Raw genomic sequence first — 17,657 nt, forward strand, 5'->3', positions numbered from 1 at the left:
TATCTCAAAACTATGGAACAATACGTCTGATTTTCCGCAACAAAACACATTGTCGTGAAACACTGAATCACAACCTGGATTCCTTTAACAAAATCGTATCAGAAAGGCCACGTCCTTGGTGAGCTATGACTAATTTACTGAGGGGAAAAAAACCTTCAAAAAGTATACCGTCTACAACAAAGGGGCGCGGCGAGGCGGTGAATGATTGATGACGGACGATCAGTGCTTTTTATCCATCGCATTTCGGAGTGGAGTTTCTGTTTCCAAAACTAGTCCTGTAATTAACTCTTTAGATTATGCAGTCATTAACCACAACTGGACAGCCGAATTATAACTTGAAATTGATCTATTATGGTCACAAATTAACAATATAATTTAATATTCCAACGGGAAAGGGGATTCTCCAGGTGAAATAATCTAATTATCAGAAAGAAAGGGAATCGTTCTTTTAATTTACAGCGGTTCACGTTCAGTTCGGTCTCGCCTTGCCTCCGTCCAGACGGGTTGCCACCGACTCCCGGTGCTTATCCGTCCGGGCTCGGCTGCCCTTTGTTCCGCCGTTAGAGCAGGCATTTGCGGAGGGGAGGGGAGGGTGGGGTGGGGCGGCGGCTCCTCCTGGGGCACGGAGCACGGGGTCCGGAGTCCGGAGTCCGGAGCCGGTCTGGTGCGCACTCCATTGGCTGCAGGGAGGGAGAGGGGCGGGGTTCCCAGCGCTCAGCCCCGGGCAGACGGCGGCAGGCAGGCGGGCGAGGTTGTGGGGGCTCGGCTTCCCTCCGTTGTCACCCCGTCAATGGCTGTCGGGGCTGGGAGGTGGCGGGCGCCCGGGATGCTGAGAGTGGCGGCGATGGCGCCGGCCGGGACTTGCGGCTGACCATGTAGACCGAGGGAGCAGCGTCATGGCCGAGAGCAGCGGCAGCGTGCGGGCGGTGAAAGTGTGGCGGGAGGCGGCGCTGCGCTGCAGGAAACTCCGCCGCAACCTCCGGCAGCTGAGCCTGTGCAGCGCCAGCGAGCAGCGCCTGGCGCTCCCGGACAACATCGGCCAGGTACAGATACTCGACCTGGCCAACAACTCGCTGCGGGAACTGCCCGACGGCCTGGACGCCTCCCTTACCCGGCTGCGGGCTCTGATCCTGCGGAGGAACCGGCTGTGCCGCCTGCCCGCTCCCGTCTGCGCGCTGGACCAGCTGGCCGAGCTGGACCTGGCGCACAACTGCTTGGCCCAGCTGCCCGGCGAGCTGGGTCGGCTGCAGCGCCTGCAGAAACTCTGCCTGAGCCACAACAAGCTGCAACTGCTGCCGCCGCAGATCGGAGCCCTGCACGCCCTCGAGGAGCTTGACATCAGCTTCAACGAGCTCAGCCAGCTGCCGCCCAGCTTCGGGCAGCTGCAAAGGCTGCGGACCCTGGACCTGGATCACAACCGGCTGACCACCTTCCCGCAGCAGATCCTGCGCCTCGGGAACCTGGAGGAGCTCGACTTCTCCGGCAACAAGATCGAGGCCCTGCCTCCGGACATCATGCAGCTGCACTCCATGAAGATCCTGTGGCTGAGCAGCCTGCGGCTCTCTGACTTGCCAGACACCTTCTGCCAACTCACCGAGCTAGAGAGCCTCATGTTGGACAACAATACCTTGCACTCCCTGCCCGAGAGCTTCGGTGGCTTGGACAAGCTCAAAATGATCAATCTCTCCTCCAACCTGTTCGAGAACTTCCCCAACGCTCTGTTGGAGCTGGTTAATTTGGAGGAGCTGTATTTGAGCAGGAACAGGCTGTCCGTGATCCCGCAGAAGATTTCCAACATCTCCAAGCTGGCCACCCTGTGGCTGGACAACAACAAGGTGCGTTACCTGCCCGACTCCATCGTCAGCTTGTGCCACCTGGAGGAGCTGGTTCTTCAGGGCAACCAGATCGCCATCCTGCCCGACTCGTTCGGCAAGCTCTCCAAGGTCAGCCTGTGGAAGATCAAGGACAACCCTCTGATCCAGCCACCCTACGAAGTCTGCATGAAGGGAATCCCCTACATAGCCGCCTACCAGAAGGAGCTGGCCCTGTCACAGCCGGCACTCAAACCACGGCTCAAACTGGTGCTGATGGGTGCGAAGAGCTCGGGCAAGACATCGCTGAGGCGGTGCCTGGTTGGAAACCAGCCCACTCCCCCAACCCCCACTGTGCACAGTAACGGGATCGAGATGACCCAGTGGGTGGCTGATGCTGAGAACAACCTAACCTTCATTGTCTACGATCTGGCGGGGGATCCCAATTATGACTCCATCCGCCCGTTCTTCCTCTCTCCAGGCGCGCTCTACGTCTTGGTGGTCAGTTTAAAAGCCTATGAGCCCCATCGCTTCTACGAGCAGGTGGGCTATTACCTGCACCTGCTCGGGGCCAGGGTCCCTCACGGCGTGGTGTGTGTGGTGGGGGCACAGGTGGACGAATGCAGCGAGAGGGAAGTGGAGGAGAAATGCTTGGACATCCACCAGCAGATCGCCGTGCAGGAGAAGCGCGACGTGGACTGCCTGCAGGCTGTAGCCAGGAAGGTGGACGCAGCCCTCAGGCAGGGTCAGGGCTTGGATCTGCGGGCCACCAGCCCTCACGCTCCTTTCTATGGGGTGTCCGACAAGAACCTGCGGAGGAGGAAGGCGCACGTCCAGTACCTGCTCAACCACCGGCTGCAGATCCTGTCTCCGGTCATTCCGGTCAGCTGTCGGGGACACCTCGCCGGCATCGGCCGGGTGAAAGACAAACTGCTGTCGGTGGCCGAGCACCGGGAGATCTTCCCCAACCTGCACAGGGTGCTGCCGAGGTCCTGGCAGAGGTTGGAGGAGCTGCACTTTAAGCCTCAGGAGCTGTGGCTGTCGTGGTGGGACTCGGCGCGCCTGGGTCTCCAGGCTGGGCTCACCGAGGATCGTCTGCAGAGCGCCCTGTCCTATCTGCACGAGAGCGGCAAGCTGCTGTACTTCGAGGACAGCTTGACCCTCAAGGAGTGCGTCTTTCACAACCTGACCAAGCTGATCGACATCCTCAATGTCTTCTTCCAGCGCGACGCGTCGCTGCTGCTGGGCAAGGTGCTGGCGGACACCCGGCTGGACGAACTGAGGGCGGCCCAGCTGCAGCACTTCGTGGAGGGCTTCCTGCTGCACGGCCTCCTGCCCTTGCATGTTATCCGGCTGCTGCTCAAGCCGCACATCCAGACGCAGCAGGACCTGCACCTGATCCTGGAGCTTCTGGAGAAGATGGGACTGTGTTACTGCCTCAACAAGCCCAAGGTGACGCCCGTGAACGGGGCGACGGTGTGGTTCAAATTCCCGTGCTATGTGAAAAATGAGGTCCCCCACGCTGAGGCGTGGATCAACGGTTTTAATCTCTCTGGGCAGCCCATCGCAGTCGAGCAGCTGCAGGTGGAGTACAGTTTTCCCTTCCTGTTCCCGCCAGGGCTGTTTGCTAGATACAGCGTCCAGATCAACTCTCATATTGTGCACCGCTCGGATGGTAAATACCAGATCTTTGCTTACAGGGGCAAGGTCCCGGTGGTCATCAGCTATAAACCGTCTGAAAGCTGCTTGCAAGCGGACACCTTATCTATTGCCAGTCACGCCACCTTGCCTAATATTTGGACTGCATGGCAAGCCATAATCCCTTTGGTGGAAGAACTGAATGTGCTGCTCCAAGAATGGCCGGGATTATTCTTTTCTGTGCATGTCCTGTGTTCCAAGTGCCTTAAAAGAGGGTCGTCAAATCCTCACACCTTTCCAGGTAAGCTTCTGCCTCAATATTATATGCCTACATGATTCAATAAGCCCGTGCACCTGATTTGTGTGTTTGTGCTATGTTCCAATACCTGAGATTAAGGTTGGCTCAAAAGAGGAACTTTGCATGTTGTTGGACCTGCTGATTTGATAACTACTCTTATTGTGGATGTTCAGTAGGACCATTGGGCAAGCAAGCAGGAAGTTGCAAAGGAGCATTAGTAGATGAAATGGATCATATGATGACATCATCGTTCAGTGAGGGGACTTCCACAGGTTTCCAGAAAAGCTTAGACAAATGTTTCTTCTACCTTGTATGAAGCTAGGGACTGTGGAGGAGAAGAGGGAAATATGGTCCATATATAGATGAGAATTTTGCACCCATCTTTTCAGTGTCAGGAAGTTCACTGGGAGGGCAATCTGGGTCATCGGTGACCCAGCCTATGCACCAGCTGTTACTTTCCATCTGGTCAATCTAGGTACTTTCCTGCAGGGAAGGAAGACTGGTGGATGACTCGTGCTTGTGTCAGTCTTGGTGTGGGCAGATACATATTTAAAGCAGGATTCTAGTCTGTAGTGATGAGGTGGTTGATAATGTAGCACAATCTAATAAGTGACTGGTCTGTGGGCTGCTTGTAGCCAAAAGATTCTTGTCATTCCACTTGGTTTTATAAGGATCATCTAATTTAGCTACAGGGTTGTTGAAAGCAGTAAATCTTTACTACCTCATGTTCACCTCGGGTCTCTGCTGACTAAGAGCTTTGAGAATCGCCATGTTTATAAAGGAAGCTAAAATTAACTGCACTGTGAAATATTTTGCAATGGATTTAGAGAAGATGGTGGCATCTCTTTCTCTGTGGGTGAAGCACGTTGGTAAGAACTTTGAGATGAGGAACCTGTATATTGTTAACAAAATAGTAAGTTTATAGCATAAGAGGTTTTGTGGCCATGTTGGATTTTGCCGAAGCCATTGAACTAGTGGTACCCTATTCCAACTTTTTGTCCGGTTCTCTGCCAAGATTCAAGGATCCTCAGCTTTAACCATTCCATTTTATGACATGTTCCCATTGGCTAACAACCTACAAAGTAATTTCCGTGACACCATTTCTCACTGATTCCTTGTAATCTTCTATTGATTCTAGAAAAATACTGTATCTTTGACTTCCATCAAAATTCTTGATAATCTTTGTCAAATCTTCTCATGGTGTTTCCTTCCCAGTGGAAATAGTGCCAATGTCATGTCGTTTAATTTAATTTCATTTCAGTGGTGGCCCATCCCCGATTACATTTGGTAAACCCTCTTTCTGATGCATGCCCTTTCCATAAGAGGCATTAAAAGTTACAGTTAGCAGAGATTTACTAATGGTGCCTGCCATTTCGCAACAAGTGTACAACTCTGCTTTCCGATCAAACTTTAACAATAAGATATGTAATTAGATTTCAACATAAATATATTGTCTAAGTACATAAATGTCACCATATACAAGTCTTGAGATTCATTTTCTTGTGGACAAACCTAACAAATCTATAGAATAATCACTATAACTGAATTTAATCATTCCATTTTCCAAAGACCGCCCTACTGATCAGCCAGAGCACAGAAGACAACAAACTGTGCAAATTTAAAAAGAGAAAACAACAATAATAATAATAAAAAAATAAAAGAGCAAATAAATATCAAGAACATGAGATGAAGAGTCCTTGAAAGTGAGTCCATTGGTTGTGGGATTATTTCAATGATGGGGGAATTGAAGTTATCCCCTTTGGTTGAGGGTTAATAATAACTGTTCCTGAACCTTGTGGCTCCTGTACCACCTTCCCGCTGTAAACCAGAAGAGAGCCTCCCCTGGGTAGTTGGGTTCCCTAATGATGGATGCTGCTTTCCTGCAACATCATTTCATGTAGATGTGCTCAGTGGTGGATGGACTGGGCTGTTTCCACAATTTTTTAGGATTTTCGGTTCAAAGGCATTGGTGTTTCCATACCAGGCTGTAGTTCAGCCAGTCAGTATACTGTCCACTGCACAACCATAGGTTTGTCAAAGTCTCTTTGATGCAGTAGGTAAATTGGCCTGTATTACTGGCACTGGATTCAGCTCTGTAAGGATTTTCGGTTCAAAGGCATTGGTGTTTCCATACCAGGCTGTAGTTCAGCCAGTCAGTATACTGTCCACTGCACAACCATAGGTTTGTCAAAGTCTCTTTGATGCAGTAGGTAAATTGGCCTGTATTACTGGCACTGGATTCAGCTCTGTAGACTCAGCACAGGGTGTGGTTAATCCTGTGTGACGCGCCTTCCATTCAAATTCAATAGCAAGGTTTCAAAATCGAAGAACTGTATTCGATTCTTTATTGAGCATCTGGCAAAACAAACAACCTTGAAGTGATAAAACTAATGAAACAACACAAACAGCCTTAGTGTGATAAACGTACTTAAGCAAAGAGTAAATGAAATTAAGCGTTATTCAGCAGTGAACATAAAAGATATAATTCCTGTCTGTCTCTAACTCTAAACTGACTAAAGACAAATCAAGAATACGTAACTAAAGCTCTTTGCTTTCGCCACACCCCCACCCCGTGACTAACTACCACAATAAACATAATGAATGCGCAACACAAAATAGAATGCGTATAGAAAACAGATACGTGGTTCCTACAACCATACCATTGGCAAACCTATGTGCCTCTACATTTAGATAAATTGGATTGTCTGTGTGATGACCTGAGGTACTTCAAAGTGAATGAGTTATTGTGCAGTACCTACCCACTGTTACTCCAGGAAACAAGACCACTGACAGAAATGTCTTGTAAGATGCAAAAGATAATGGATTGTTCTGTTTTGATGCTGTTGCTTCAGGGTGGAGTGTTGGCCTTGGATACTTGGAACTGGCTAATCTTCAGACCTTGTGAGTGACACCCCTGAGATGGCAGATGGAGCCATGTTTGTCAAACAAACATGCACCTTTGCTGGTGTGGTGCATTCTCAAACATTTCAGTAAAGCTTATGTGATTGAACCCTAGGATGGGCTTGTACCTATGACATCCTGATTTCCCTCGTGTGTTATCAAGAGGGAAGACTGTGAGGCTACCTAAGGTCCAGAAAGTGCAGGGTATAGGCACACGCCACAGACTGACTTGTTTATTCAGTTACTTGCTTCCTACTCGTTGTTCAAAAATTAGCTTGCACCACATTCAGAAGAGTGTGGAAAACAATCTTTGACGTTATCCAAACCAGAGATTTGTAGACTCGATATGTAACAATGCAGCTGACTGCTAGCTGAGCTGCTGCAGTGAGCAGGGTGCAGCCCTGACTCTGGTGCTGTTCACGTTGCTTTACACATTCTCCCTGTGACCACGTAGGTCTCCCCTGGATGTTCTGGTTAACTTCCACATCCAAACGCTTATTATCACTGATACAAGTTGTGAAATTTCTTTTGTGACAGCAAGATGTAAAGATGACTCAAAGTTACAAAACTAAATAGTGTCGAAGAGCATTCCTGGGCAGTTCAAGTATCAGATGGCAGAGAGGAAGAAGCTGTTCCTAAAACTTCCAGTATGGGTGTTTAGTTTCTGTACCTCCTCCCATGTCCTGGATGGTCAGGGTTTTTAATGATGGATGCTGTCTTCTTGAGGTGCCACGTCTTGAAGTAGGTGAGTGGGAGAATTGACGGAGAGCTGATTTGAAAATGAGGGGCAAAGATGGGAGTAGGTCAGATTGCTGTAACTGAAGCTCAGAGCTCAGTGCAGACTCTGGGTTGAAGGCCCTGTCTTTGTGCTGTATGACTCTGTGACCCTTGAAATGGGGGAAGGTTTAGAGGTGGAAGTTAGCTCCATCACTGCGCTAGTACAATGGTACAAAGCCAAGACAGCTTCTGTAGGAATATTCCCTGATTTGAACTCACACTCTCAGCATGCATTCAGCGCTCCTAGTCTGAAAACAGAACTCTGCCAGTTTACAGAATCCTCCCCATCCAGGACCATTGCCCCCATTATTTTTATACCCTTGTCCAGCTAATCCCAGCTCCCACCATCCCACTCTGTGTACCCATGATTTCTGGATCTCAGTACAATTCATTCCAGGTTCTAAAACTTGTCCATGTAAGTTATACACTTTAAATACTGATGCCTCAGTGGCTGTATACAGACTTTGTGCAATTTTCAGAAAACCTGCTGTTCTCCAGTATGCTTTTGAATATTAGTTATTTCAAGATACAGTGTGGAACAGACCCTTCCAGCTCTTCGAGTCGTACCACCCAGCAACCCACTTATTCACCCTGGTCTAATCACAGGATAATCTACATTGTTCAATTAACCTACTAACTGGTACGTCTTTGGAGTGTGGGAGGAAACCAGAGCACCTGGAGGAAACCCACATTCACTGGGAGGGCGTACAAACTCCTTACAGACAGCGAGGGCAATGGAACTCTGAACTCTGCCCCGAGCTGTGCCCTGTGTTGTGCTGACTGCTGTGCTACCGTGGTGCGCACATTGCTTGGCTTTGATGTAAATGACTGCAGATCATGGCAGTGATGTGTGTCTGGTATTGGCTCAGGGGTTTATTCTGAATTGGTTTGGATTGTGCTGTTTGGCTCTGTAGGTTTATCCAGGTTGGGATGATTGACTACCTTACCACATTCCTGTATTTCTTGATCAATACTTGGTCTTTTACCCCTTTGTGCTGAGGGCCTGTGTGACATTGTTGTCTTTACACTGATGGCCTGGTTCAGCAGTGAATGACAGAAAACACACTCGTTCTGTTCTGATTGGCTGAGGTCTTCTGGTGTGAGTTGGGTTTCAATTTTCCATCTCAGCAGTCCGCTAATGGGAAAGGAATTGTGACCAATTTGTACTCGTGCTCTGATCAGGCAGAGCTGGGCGGGTTTGATCTATTTCCTTCACCCCATGGCCTCAGTTTCTGGGCGAACTGATCCAGAAAGGACCGGCAAAGGTTAATAATGGTTTTCAGGCATGTCGTATTTCCTTATTTAGAGCTAGTGAGTGTTATGATCACGTGCTCAACGCTGGTAAGCTGCTGGTCACAATGATGTCCAAAGCTGATTGCTTGTCATTGTGCAGCGGGTGTTTCTCAGAGTCAGCGATGCAGCAGTGTTCACGGGTATCCCTGCTGCAGGATCTGTCTGTGCTACACCTCACGCAGGCTCTTCCTTACACTGCCTCAGATTGCAAAGCTGCTTTGTCCTTGAGCTGCACACCCCTGTTTCCTTTGTTCATCCCCTCCCATCCCCACCCTCTGCACTGCTGCTGATATCCAGTGGTCTGCCAGTGTCTGGCTTCATTTTCTCCCAAGGAATTCATTAGCGAGGCTCCACTCACATCGACATTCCTTTGGAAAAATGATCAGCCACCTCAGTTTAAGTAGAATACTCTTGACAAAATTTTTGGTATGTGTTGAAAACTTTGAGCATGAAATCACTCCTTGTGGTCACAACTCAGAACCAGGTGCATAGTTACAGGACTTTTAAATGACATGCAGAGTATAATGGCATTTCAGAATTCGGCCTTCACTCTGGAAACTTGAACACATTGCCAGATCATGCTGAAGATTTAATGATATCTGAGATTTGTGCCTTGTTGTTATTGATGCATCATTGTCCAGCAGCCTGTACTGAGGAAGAGAGATGCTGTGAGTTGTGAATCACCACAAGTTTCTGGTGAGTCTGTGTTGTTTTGTGGAAACAGCAGCTTAGACCATTAGGAACAGAATTAGGCCATTCAGCCCATCGAGTCCACTCCACCATTTCATCATGGCTGATCCCGGAACCCATTCAACCCCACACACCTGCTCTCTCACCATATCCCTTGATGCCCCAACCAATCAGGAACCTATCAAATTCCACTTTAAATATCCCCACGGACTTGGCCTCAACCATAGTCTGTGGCAGAGCATTCCACAGATTCACCACTCTTTGGCTAAAAAAAATCCCTCCTTACTTCTATTCTAAAAAGTCACCCCTCAATTTTGAGGCTGTACCCTCTAGTTCTCGATACCCCCACCAGAGGAAATATCCTCTCCACATCCACCTTATCTAGTCCTTTCAGCATTCAGTTGGTTTCAATGAGATCCCCACGCATTCTTCTAAATTCCAGTGAGTACAGGCCCAAAGCTGCCAAATGCTCCAAATGTGTTAACCCCTTCATTTGCAGAATCATCCTCGTGAACCTCCTCTGGACTCTCTCCAATAACAGCACATCCTTTCTGAGATAAAGGGCCCAGATCTGTGGACAATACTCTATCTGTGGCCTTCCTAGTGTCTTTCAAAGCTTCAGCATTATCTCCTTGTTGTTACCTCCTTGCTGCCAGACGAGGTGGTAAATGCGGGTTCTTTTTTAACATTTAAGAATAAATTGGACAGATACATGGATGGGAGGTGTATGGAGGGATATGGTCCGTGGGACTAGGCAGAAAATGGTTCGGCACAGCTAAGAAGGGCCAAAAGGCCTGTTTCTGTGCTGTAGTTTCTATGGTTTTTTATGGTTTCTATATTCTATTTTCCCTGAAATAAATGCCAACATTGCCTTTGCCTACTTTACAACAGACTCAACCTGTAAATTAATCTTCTAGGAGTCCTCGTGCAAGACTCCCAAGTCCCTCTGCACCTCTGATGTTTGAATTTACTCCCCATTTAGATAATAGTCCGCACTATTGTTCCTTTAGTAAAATGCATTATCATATATTTCCCAACACTGTATTCCATCTGCCGCTTTTTTGCCCATTCTTCTACAAACGTTTGTAATTTGTTTGAGTCTTGCTGCAATTGCATTGCTTCCTCAGCACTACCTACCCCTCCACCTATCTTCCTATCATCCACAAACTTTAGCACAAAGTCATCAATTCCGCTATGGCAAACAATGCGAAAAGTAGCGGTCCCAATACTGACCCCTGAGGAACACCACTAGTCACTGGCAGCCAACCAGGAAAGGCCTCCTTTATTCCCACATGCTGTCTCCTGCCTGTCAGCCATTTCTCTATCCATCCCAGTATATCTTCTGTAACACCACACGATTTTATCTTGTTAAACAGCCTCATGTGAGGCACTTTATCAAATGCTTTCTGAAAACCCAAGTAAATTACATCCACTGCCTCTCCTTTGTCCACCCTGCTTGTTACTTCTTCGAAGAACTCCAACAGATTTGTCAGGCAAGATTTCCCTTTACAGAAACAATGCTGACTTTGACTTATTTTATCATTAGTCTCCAAGTACCCTGAAACCTCATCCTTAATAATGGACTCCAACACTTTCTCAACTACTGAGGTTGGGCTAACTGGCCTATAATTTCCTCTCTCTTTTGTCTTCCTCCTTTCTTAAAGAGTGGAGTGATATTTGCAATTTTCCAGTCCTCTGGGACCATGCCAAAATCAAGTGATTCTTGAAAGATCATGACCACTGCATCCGTTATCTCTTCAGCAACCTCTCTCAGGATTCTGGGATGTCGTCCATCTGGTCCAGGTGACTTATCCACCTTAAGACCTTTGAGTTTCTCTTGCACTTTTTCTTTGTAATTGCATTGGCACTCATTCCTGCTCCCTGCCACTCATGAACCTCTGGCATATGGCTAATTTGTTCTGCAGTGCAGACTGAAGCAAAGTCCATATTAAGTTCATCTACTATTTCTTTGTTCCCCCATTACTACCTCACCAACATCATTATCCGGTGGTCCAATATCAACTCTCACTTCCCTTTTATTCTTTATATAACTGAAAATCTTCTAGTATCCTGCTTTATACTATCGGCTAGTTTGCCCTCATATTTCATCTTTTCCCTTGTAGCTTTTCTAGTTGCCTCTTGTTGGATTTTAACAACTTCACAATCATCCAACTTCCCACTCACTTTTGCTACTTTACATGCCCTTTCCTTGGCTTTTATGCAGTCCTAACTTCCCTTGTCAGCCATAGTTGCCTAGCCCTGCCATTTGGGAACTACTTTTGTGGGACATGTCTATACTGCGCCTTGTGAACTATTCCCAGAAACTTCAGCCACCTCTGCTGTGCCGTCATCCCTGCCAGTATCCCCCTCCAATCCACCTGGGCAAGCTCCTCTCTCATGCCTCTGTTATTCCCTTTAATCCAATGCAATACTGATATACATGATTTGTGCTTTTTCCTCTCAAATTGCAGTAGGAATTCAATCATATTATCACTGCCTCCTACGGGTTCCTTAACGTTAAACTCCCAAATAAGATCTGGGTTATTACATAACATCTAGTCTAAGATGGCATTTCATCGAATAGGCTTGAGCACAAGCTGATCTAAAAAGCTATCTCATAGGCATTCAACAAATTCCTCCGACACCAACCCGACTTTCCCAATCCCCTTGCATATTGAAGTCCCCCATTACAATTATGACATTACCCTTTTCCAGCTCCCTTTACAATCTCAACCCCACATTTTGGCTACTAATTAGAGGCCTATATATGAGTGGGAGAGATGCAAGAAGAGGACGGCTGGCACAGATTTGAGGAAGGCCATCACCTTCATCAAAGAGGGAGCCAGGCCTTTCGTAACTAAACAACCAAAGCCCAATCTGCTGCTAACGGCCAGGTCCTGGGAGATGAGGGTCAATGTGGGAAGGAGGTTGCAGTTCCTGGATGTGGTGCACACCACCCTACGCCCGGACACTGTACTGTGGTCAACCGAAGGCAAGAAAATAATTCTGGTTGAGCTGACTGTGCCATGGGAGGAGGGATGGGAAGAGGCCCACGAGAGAAAGGCCTTGAAGTACCAGCCCTTAGTGCAGGGGTATAAGGACAAGGGATGGCAGGCATGGTTGTTCCCTGTGGAGATCGGCTGCAGAGGTTTCCCAGCCAAATCAGCATGGCGGTTGTTGTCAGATCTGGGCCCGGATGAAAGGAGCAAAAAACAAGCAGCTCGTAGGATGGGGGAAGAGGCAGAACGAGCTTCTTGTTGGATTTGGAGTAGGCGAGAGGAGGGGAGCTGGAAGCCAGGAGCAGATGGGCAGTGATTTGGCCACCACTGCCGGCCCACCAACTGGAGAGTGTTGTGGTTAAGGGTCGAAACACTCTGTGAAGGTTGGGAACCACCTGATAACATCTGCTCCTGGCTGACGGCTACGGTTACCTTATAAGGTAACTGGAGAATGCACCCTAACAAGTAACAAGTAATTTCCATAATGTTTTTTTCACCCTTGTAGTTTTTTAACTCCACCCACAAAGGTTCTACATCTTCTGACCCTTTATCACCTCTTTCTAATGACGTTACCTACAGAGCCACACCACCACCTATGCCTTCCTGCCTGTCCTTTCAATGCAAAGTATATCCTTTGACGTTTAACTGTCAACTATGACCATCTTTCAGCCACAACTCTGTGATGCCCACAACGCCATACCAATTCTAATTCCGCCATGAGTTCGTCCACCTTATTCCAAATGTGGAGCACATTTCAATACAGCACCTTCAGGCCAGCAATCTTTGCCCTTTTGAATTTTGCCTCTGTGGTACAATTTAACTCTTTGCTCTGTCTGCAGTTGTACCCAAACATTGGCTTACCCTTGCTTACATTCATATTACATATCACATCATCTACTCGTAAACCTGCTGGCTCATCCTCAGCTCTATCATACTGGTTCCACCGCCCCCCCCCACCCCTCGCTAAGCTTCTGTTTAACCTTGTATACTTTATACTTTATTGTCGCCAAACAATTGATACTAGAACGTACAATCATCACAGCGATATTTGATTCTGCGCTTTGCGCTCCCTGGAGTACAAATCGATAGTAAATATTAAAAATTTAAATTATAAATCATAAATAGAAAGTGGAAAGTAAGGTAGTGCAAAAAAACCGAGAGGCAGGTCTGGATATTTGGAGGGTACGACCCAGATCCAGGTTTTCGAATTTCTCATGAATTTGCAGCATTCAAATGTTAATTCTTTAAACCCGCTACTAAGTTAATTCTTGTAATTCAGTGTAACTAACTTTTCAACAACATAATGCTCCTATCAGTCTACCTCACTTACCAAGAGACTCAACTGATTATTGGGAGACTTTCCTTGGAATGTGAAGTATTTGGAGATTTTGGATATACCAGGGACACCTTCCAAGTTTGTAGACAGACGTCAGTGTTCTAACAGCTTGGACAGAGATGCAGGTAGTTGTAGAGTGTACATCTCCAGCACTGTGTTCGGGATCCATGCTTCAGTTGTTTCCAGTTATTGTATGTAGTGGAACGGAATTGGCTGTACATTTGCTTGGCTGATGGTAAGGTGCTTGTTAAGAGGCCAGGATGTTTTTCTCGTGTACAGATGACTTCAACCTTCTGTGCTCACAATCTGTCACTGCTGAGGGTGAGGATATTAACAGAGTTTTCTACTCCACTTGCTTCATTAGTTCTTTGTTGTTCTCTGCCGCTCATGACCAAAGGGAAAATAGTTACAGCTGTTGACTGTGGTTCTACTTCTGTATTCAGAGGTGTTTGGAAGCAAAGCACAGATGATAATAGTTCCCAAGTATACCCTGTTCTTCAAAACAAGATAAATAAATCCTCTCAAGTAATTTACCATCCTTGCCGGTGTGTATTCAGTCAGCAACAATATCACAGAGTTGGTGATCAATGGAATGATTGGCAGCCTACCCACCAACTTGGACATTCGCTTCCTTCAACACTGGCATACAGTAGCTGCAGATTATCCTATCTACCAGGCGCAACAGTTACTTTGACAGAATCTCCCAGACTCTTGAAATGCATTGAGCAAATGACACAGGTTATTCAAGAATAACACAACCTGCCAGTTCCCCTGCAAGCTGGGAAGCATCCCCTTGAATCTACTGTAGATCTAAAGACTGGAGTCCTTGCTTAACAACACCAGTGATGCAAGAAGATGGCCGGCTCTCAGAATAATTTGAGGATGGCCGTGAATGGTACTTTGACCAGATCCTGTGAGTAAATAAAACGGTACGTTTTGCAAAGAATACACTTAGCATAGCTTTGAACAGGGATAGGAACAGACAGTATGGGGGAGAATTCAGTTGGGGAGGGTGGATTATGACGCTGTTGGGCAGGAACTTGAGTGTAAATTGGGAACAGAAGTACTCAGGGAATGTGCATTGTGGAAGTTGTTTAAGGAGCACCTGCATGTCCCACTGAGGCAGGGAGAGGATGATAGGGTACAGCAGCCATGGTTGATGAAAAGTGGAACATATAGTCGAGGACGAAAGGAGCGTACGTGAGGTTTAAGAAGCAAGGATCAGACAGGGCTCTTGAGAGCTATAAGGTAGCAAGGAAGGAGCTTAAGGGATTTGGGAGAGCTAGAAAGGGATATGAGAAGGCCTTGGCAAGTACGATTAAGGAATTCATTGGCATAGTGTGGAGGCCAAGTTATTGGCTATATTTAAAGCAGAGGTTGATGAGTCCTTGATAAGTAAGGATGTCAAAGGTTATGAAGAGAAGGCAGGAGAATGGGGTTGAGAGGGATAATAAATCAGCCATAATTGAATGGCAGAACAGATTCAATGGACTGAATGGCCTAATTCTGCTCCCATGTTTTTATGGTCTTGAAACTCCACAGCATTGTACACCTCAGTGAAAACAAGAGGATGTCTAGAGTGAGGATAATGCCGATGAGAGGGAGGGGAGGTTCTTTATGAAAACTTTGTTTTAGTATTAACCAGTGAGGGGGACCTCAATGTGAGGTCAGTGGAAAGCACATTAAAATGTTGGAACACATTGCAGTTAAGAAAGAGGATATCCCCAGGGCTGAATGGGATATACCTAGGTTACTGTGGGCAAGGAAGAGATTGCTGTGCTTTGGTATTGATCTTGCATTGTCACTGGCCACAGAGGTAGCACTGGAAGCTTGGAGGGTGGCAAATGTTAATTCTTTGCTCAAGAAAGGTAATAAGAATAATTCTGGGAATTATAGACTGGTGAATCTTGCAGCTGTGGGTAGATTATTGGAGAAGATTCTCAGAGACAGGAGCTACGAGCACTTGGAAAAGCATAGGCTGATGAGGAATAGTCAGCATGGCTTTGTGAGGAGCAGGTCATGCCTCATGAAGTCTGACTGAATTCTTCAAGGATGTGTCAAAACATATTGAAGAAAGTAGAGACATGGATGTGGTGTGTATGAAAACGTTCGCCAAGGTTCCACATGGTAGGCTCATTCAGAAAGTCAGGAAACTTGGCTGTGTGGATTCTGAATTGGCTTGTCCGCAGAGGGCAGAGTGTGGTAGCAGATGGGACATACTCTGCCTAGAGGTCAGTGACCGGATTCCGGACCAGCCGCTCTGCAGGAATCTGCTCTTTGTGATTCTTATAAATCGGTCTGAGTTAGTAAGTTTGCAGATGACATGAAGGTCAGTGGTGATGTGGATTGTATAGAAGGTTGTTGTAGGCTACAGTGTACATTGACAGGATGCAGGGTTGGGCTGAGAAGTGGTGAATTCAATACAGAAAAGTATGAAGTGATGCACTGGGAAGGTTGAACTTGAAAGCATGGAGGAACAGAGGGATCTTTGGGTCCATGTCCATAGATTTGATGATGGTCCATCAAAGTTACTGTGACTGTTAGTGGGGTGGTCAAGAATGTCTATGGTTTGTTGGCCTTCATTACTCAGGGAACTGAGTTCAAAAGCCACAAGGCAATGTTGCAGCATAATAAAACTCTGGAGTGTTGTGTTCACTTCTGGTCGCCTCATTATAAGAAGGACGTGGAAACTTTAGAGAAGGTGCAGGGGAATGCTGACTGGATAAGAAAGCATGCCCTATGAGGAAAAATTGTGCAAGCTAGAGGTTCTCGCTGTGGAGTGGAGGAGGATGAGAGGGGGCTGGTAGAGGTGTATAAGATTGTAAGAGGACAGCCAGCACCTTTATACCAGGGCAGCAATGGCTAATATGAGAGGATATACTTTAAAAGTGGTTGGAGGAAAGTGTGGAGAGGATGACAGGTTTTTTACACAGTGAGTTATAATGATGTGACATTGAGCACACTGCCAGATGCAGTGATAGAGGCAGATACATTAGAGATATTTTAGAGACATGGATGAAAGAAAAATGGAGGGCCATGTGGGAAAGAAGCGTTAGATTCATCTTAGAGTAGGTTAAAAAGTCTGCATGACATCTTGGCCAAAGAGCCTGTACTGTTCTGTGGTGTTCTATGTTCCAATATGTGTATAAATTCCTTTGTCCAGGGTCTGTGTCCAGTTTTGGCTGTTGCCATTTAGGAAGGATATTAAGGCCTTGGTAGGTTTTGGAGATTTACCTGCAGGCAAATGATGATGAGAAATTTCTACCACCACTCTGCTCCGTCTAGCGGAATTAGTCCTTACTCTTAATAATTTCTCCTTTGGCTCCTCCCACTTCCTCCAAACTAAAGGTGTAGCTATGGGCACCCGTATGGGTCCTAGCTATGCCTACCTTTTTGTTGGCTTTGTGGAACAATCTATGTTCCGTGCCTATCCTGGTATCTGTCCCCCACTTTTCCTTCGCTACATCGACGACCGCATTGGCGCTGCTTCCTGCACGCATGCTGAGTTCGTTGACTTTATTAACTTTGCCTCCAACTTTCACCCTGCCCTCAAGTTTACCTGGTCCATTTCCGACACCTCCTTCCCCTTTCTAGATCTTTCTGTCTCTGTCTCTGTCTCTGGAAGACAGCTTATCCACTGATGTCTACTATAAGCCTACTGACTCTCACAGCTATCTGGACTATTCCTCTTCTCACCCTGTCTCTTGCAAAGATGCCATCCCCTTCTCGCAATTCCTCCGTCTCCGCCGCATCTGCTCTCAGGATGAGGCTTTTCATTCTAGGACGAGGGAGATGTCCTTTTTTAAAGAAAGGGGCTTCCCTTCCTCCAGTATCAACTCTGCTCTCAAACGCATCTCCCCCATTTCACGTACATCTGCTCTCACTCCATCCTCCCGCCACCCCACTAGGAATAG

The 17,657-nt window shown here is 47.0% G+C and overlaps 1 protein-coding gene across 5 annotated transcripts in view; it reads left to right on the plus strand.

The window, feature by feature from the left end:
* The first annotated feature begins 713 nt into the window (after nt 1–713).
* mfhas1 (multifunctional ROCO family signaling regulator 1) overlaps nt 714–17,657 on the plus strand; it is a 103,508-nt gene continuing 86,564 nt past the window's right edge. For all 5 annotated transcript variants that reach the window (XR_011889570.1, XR_011889569.1, XR_011889571.1 and 2 more), the window contains exon 1: nt 714–3,750. Coding sequence is in view for 2 of the 5 variants with exons in the window: in XM_072281870.1 (XP_072137971.1) it covers nt 897–3,750 (2,854 nt within the window). In the remaining 3 variants the exon portion in view is untranslated. The remainder of the gene's footprint in view (nt 3,751–17,657) is intronic.

This window comes from Mobula birostris, chromosome 17, assembly GCF_030028105.1.
Source record: "Mobula birostris isolate sMobBir1 chromosome 17, sMobBir1.hap1, whole genome shotgun sequence".
Taxonomy (NCBI): Eukaryota; Metazoa; Chordata; class Chondrichthyes; order Myliobatiformes; family Myliobatidae; genus Mobula; species Mobula birostris.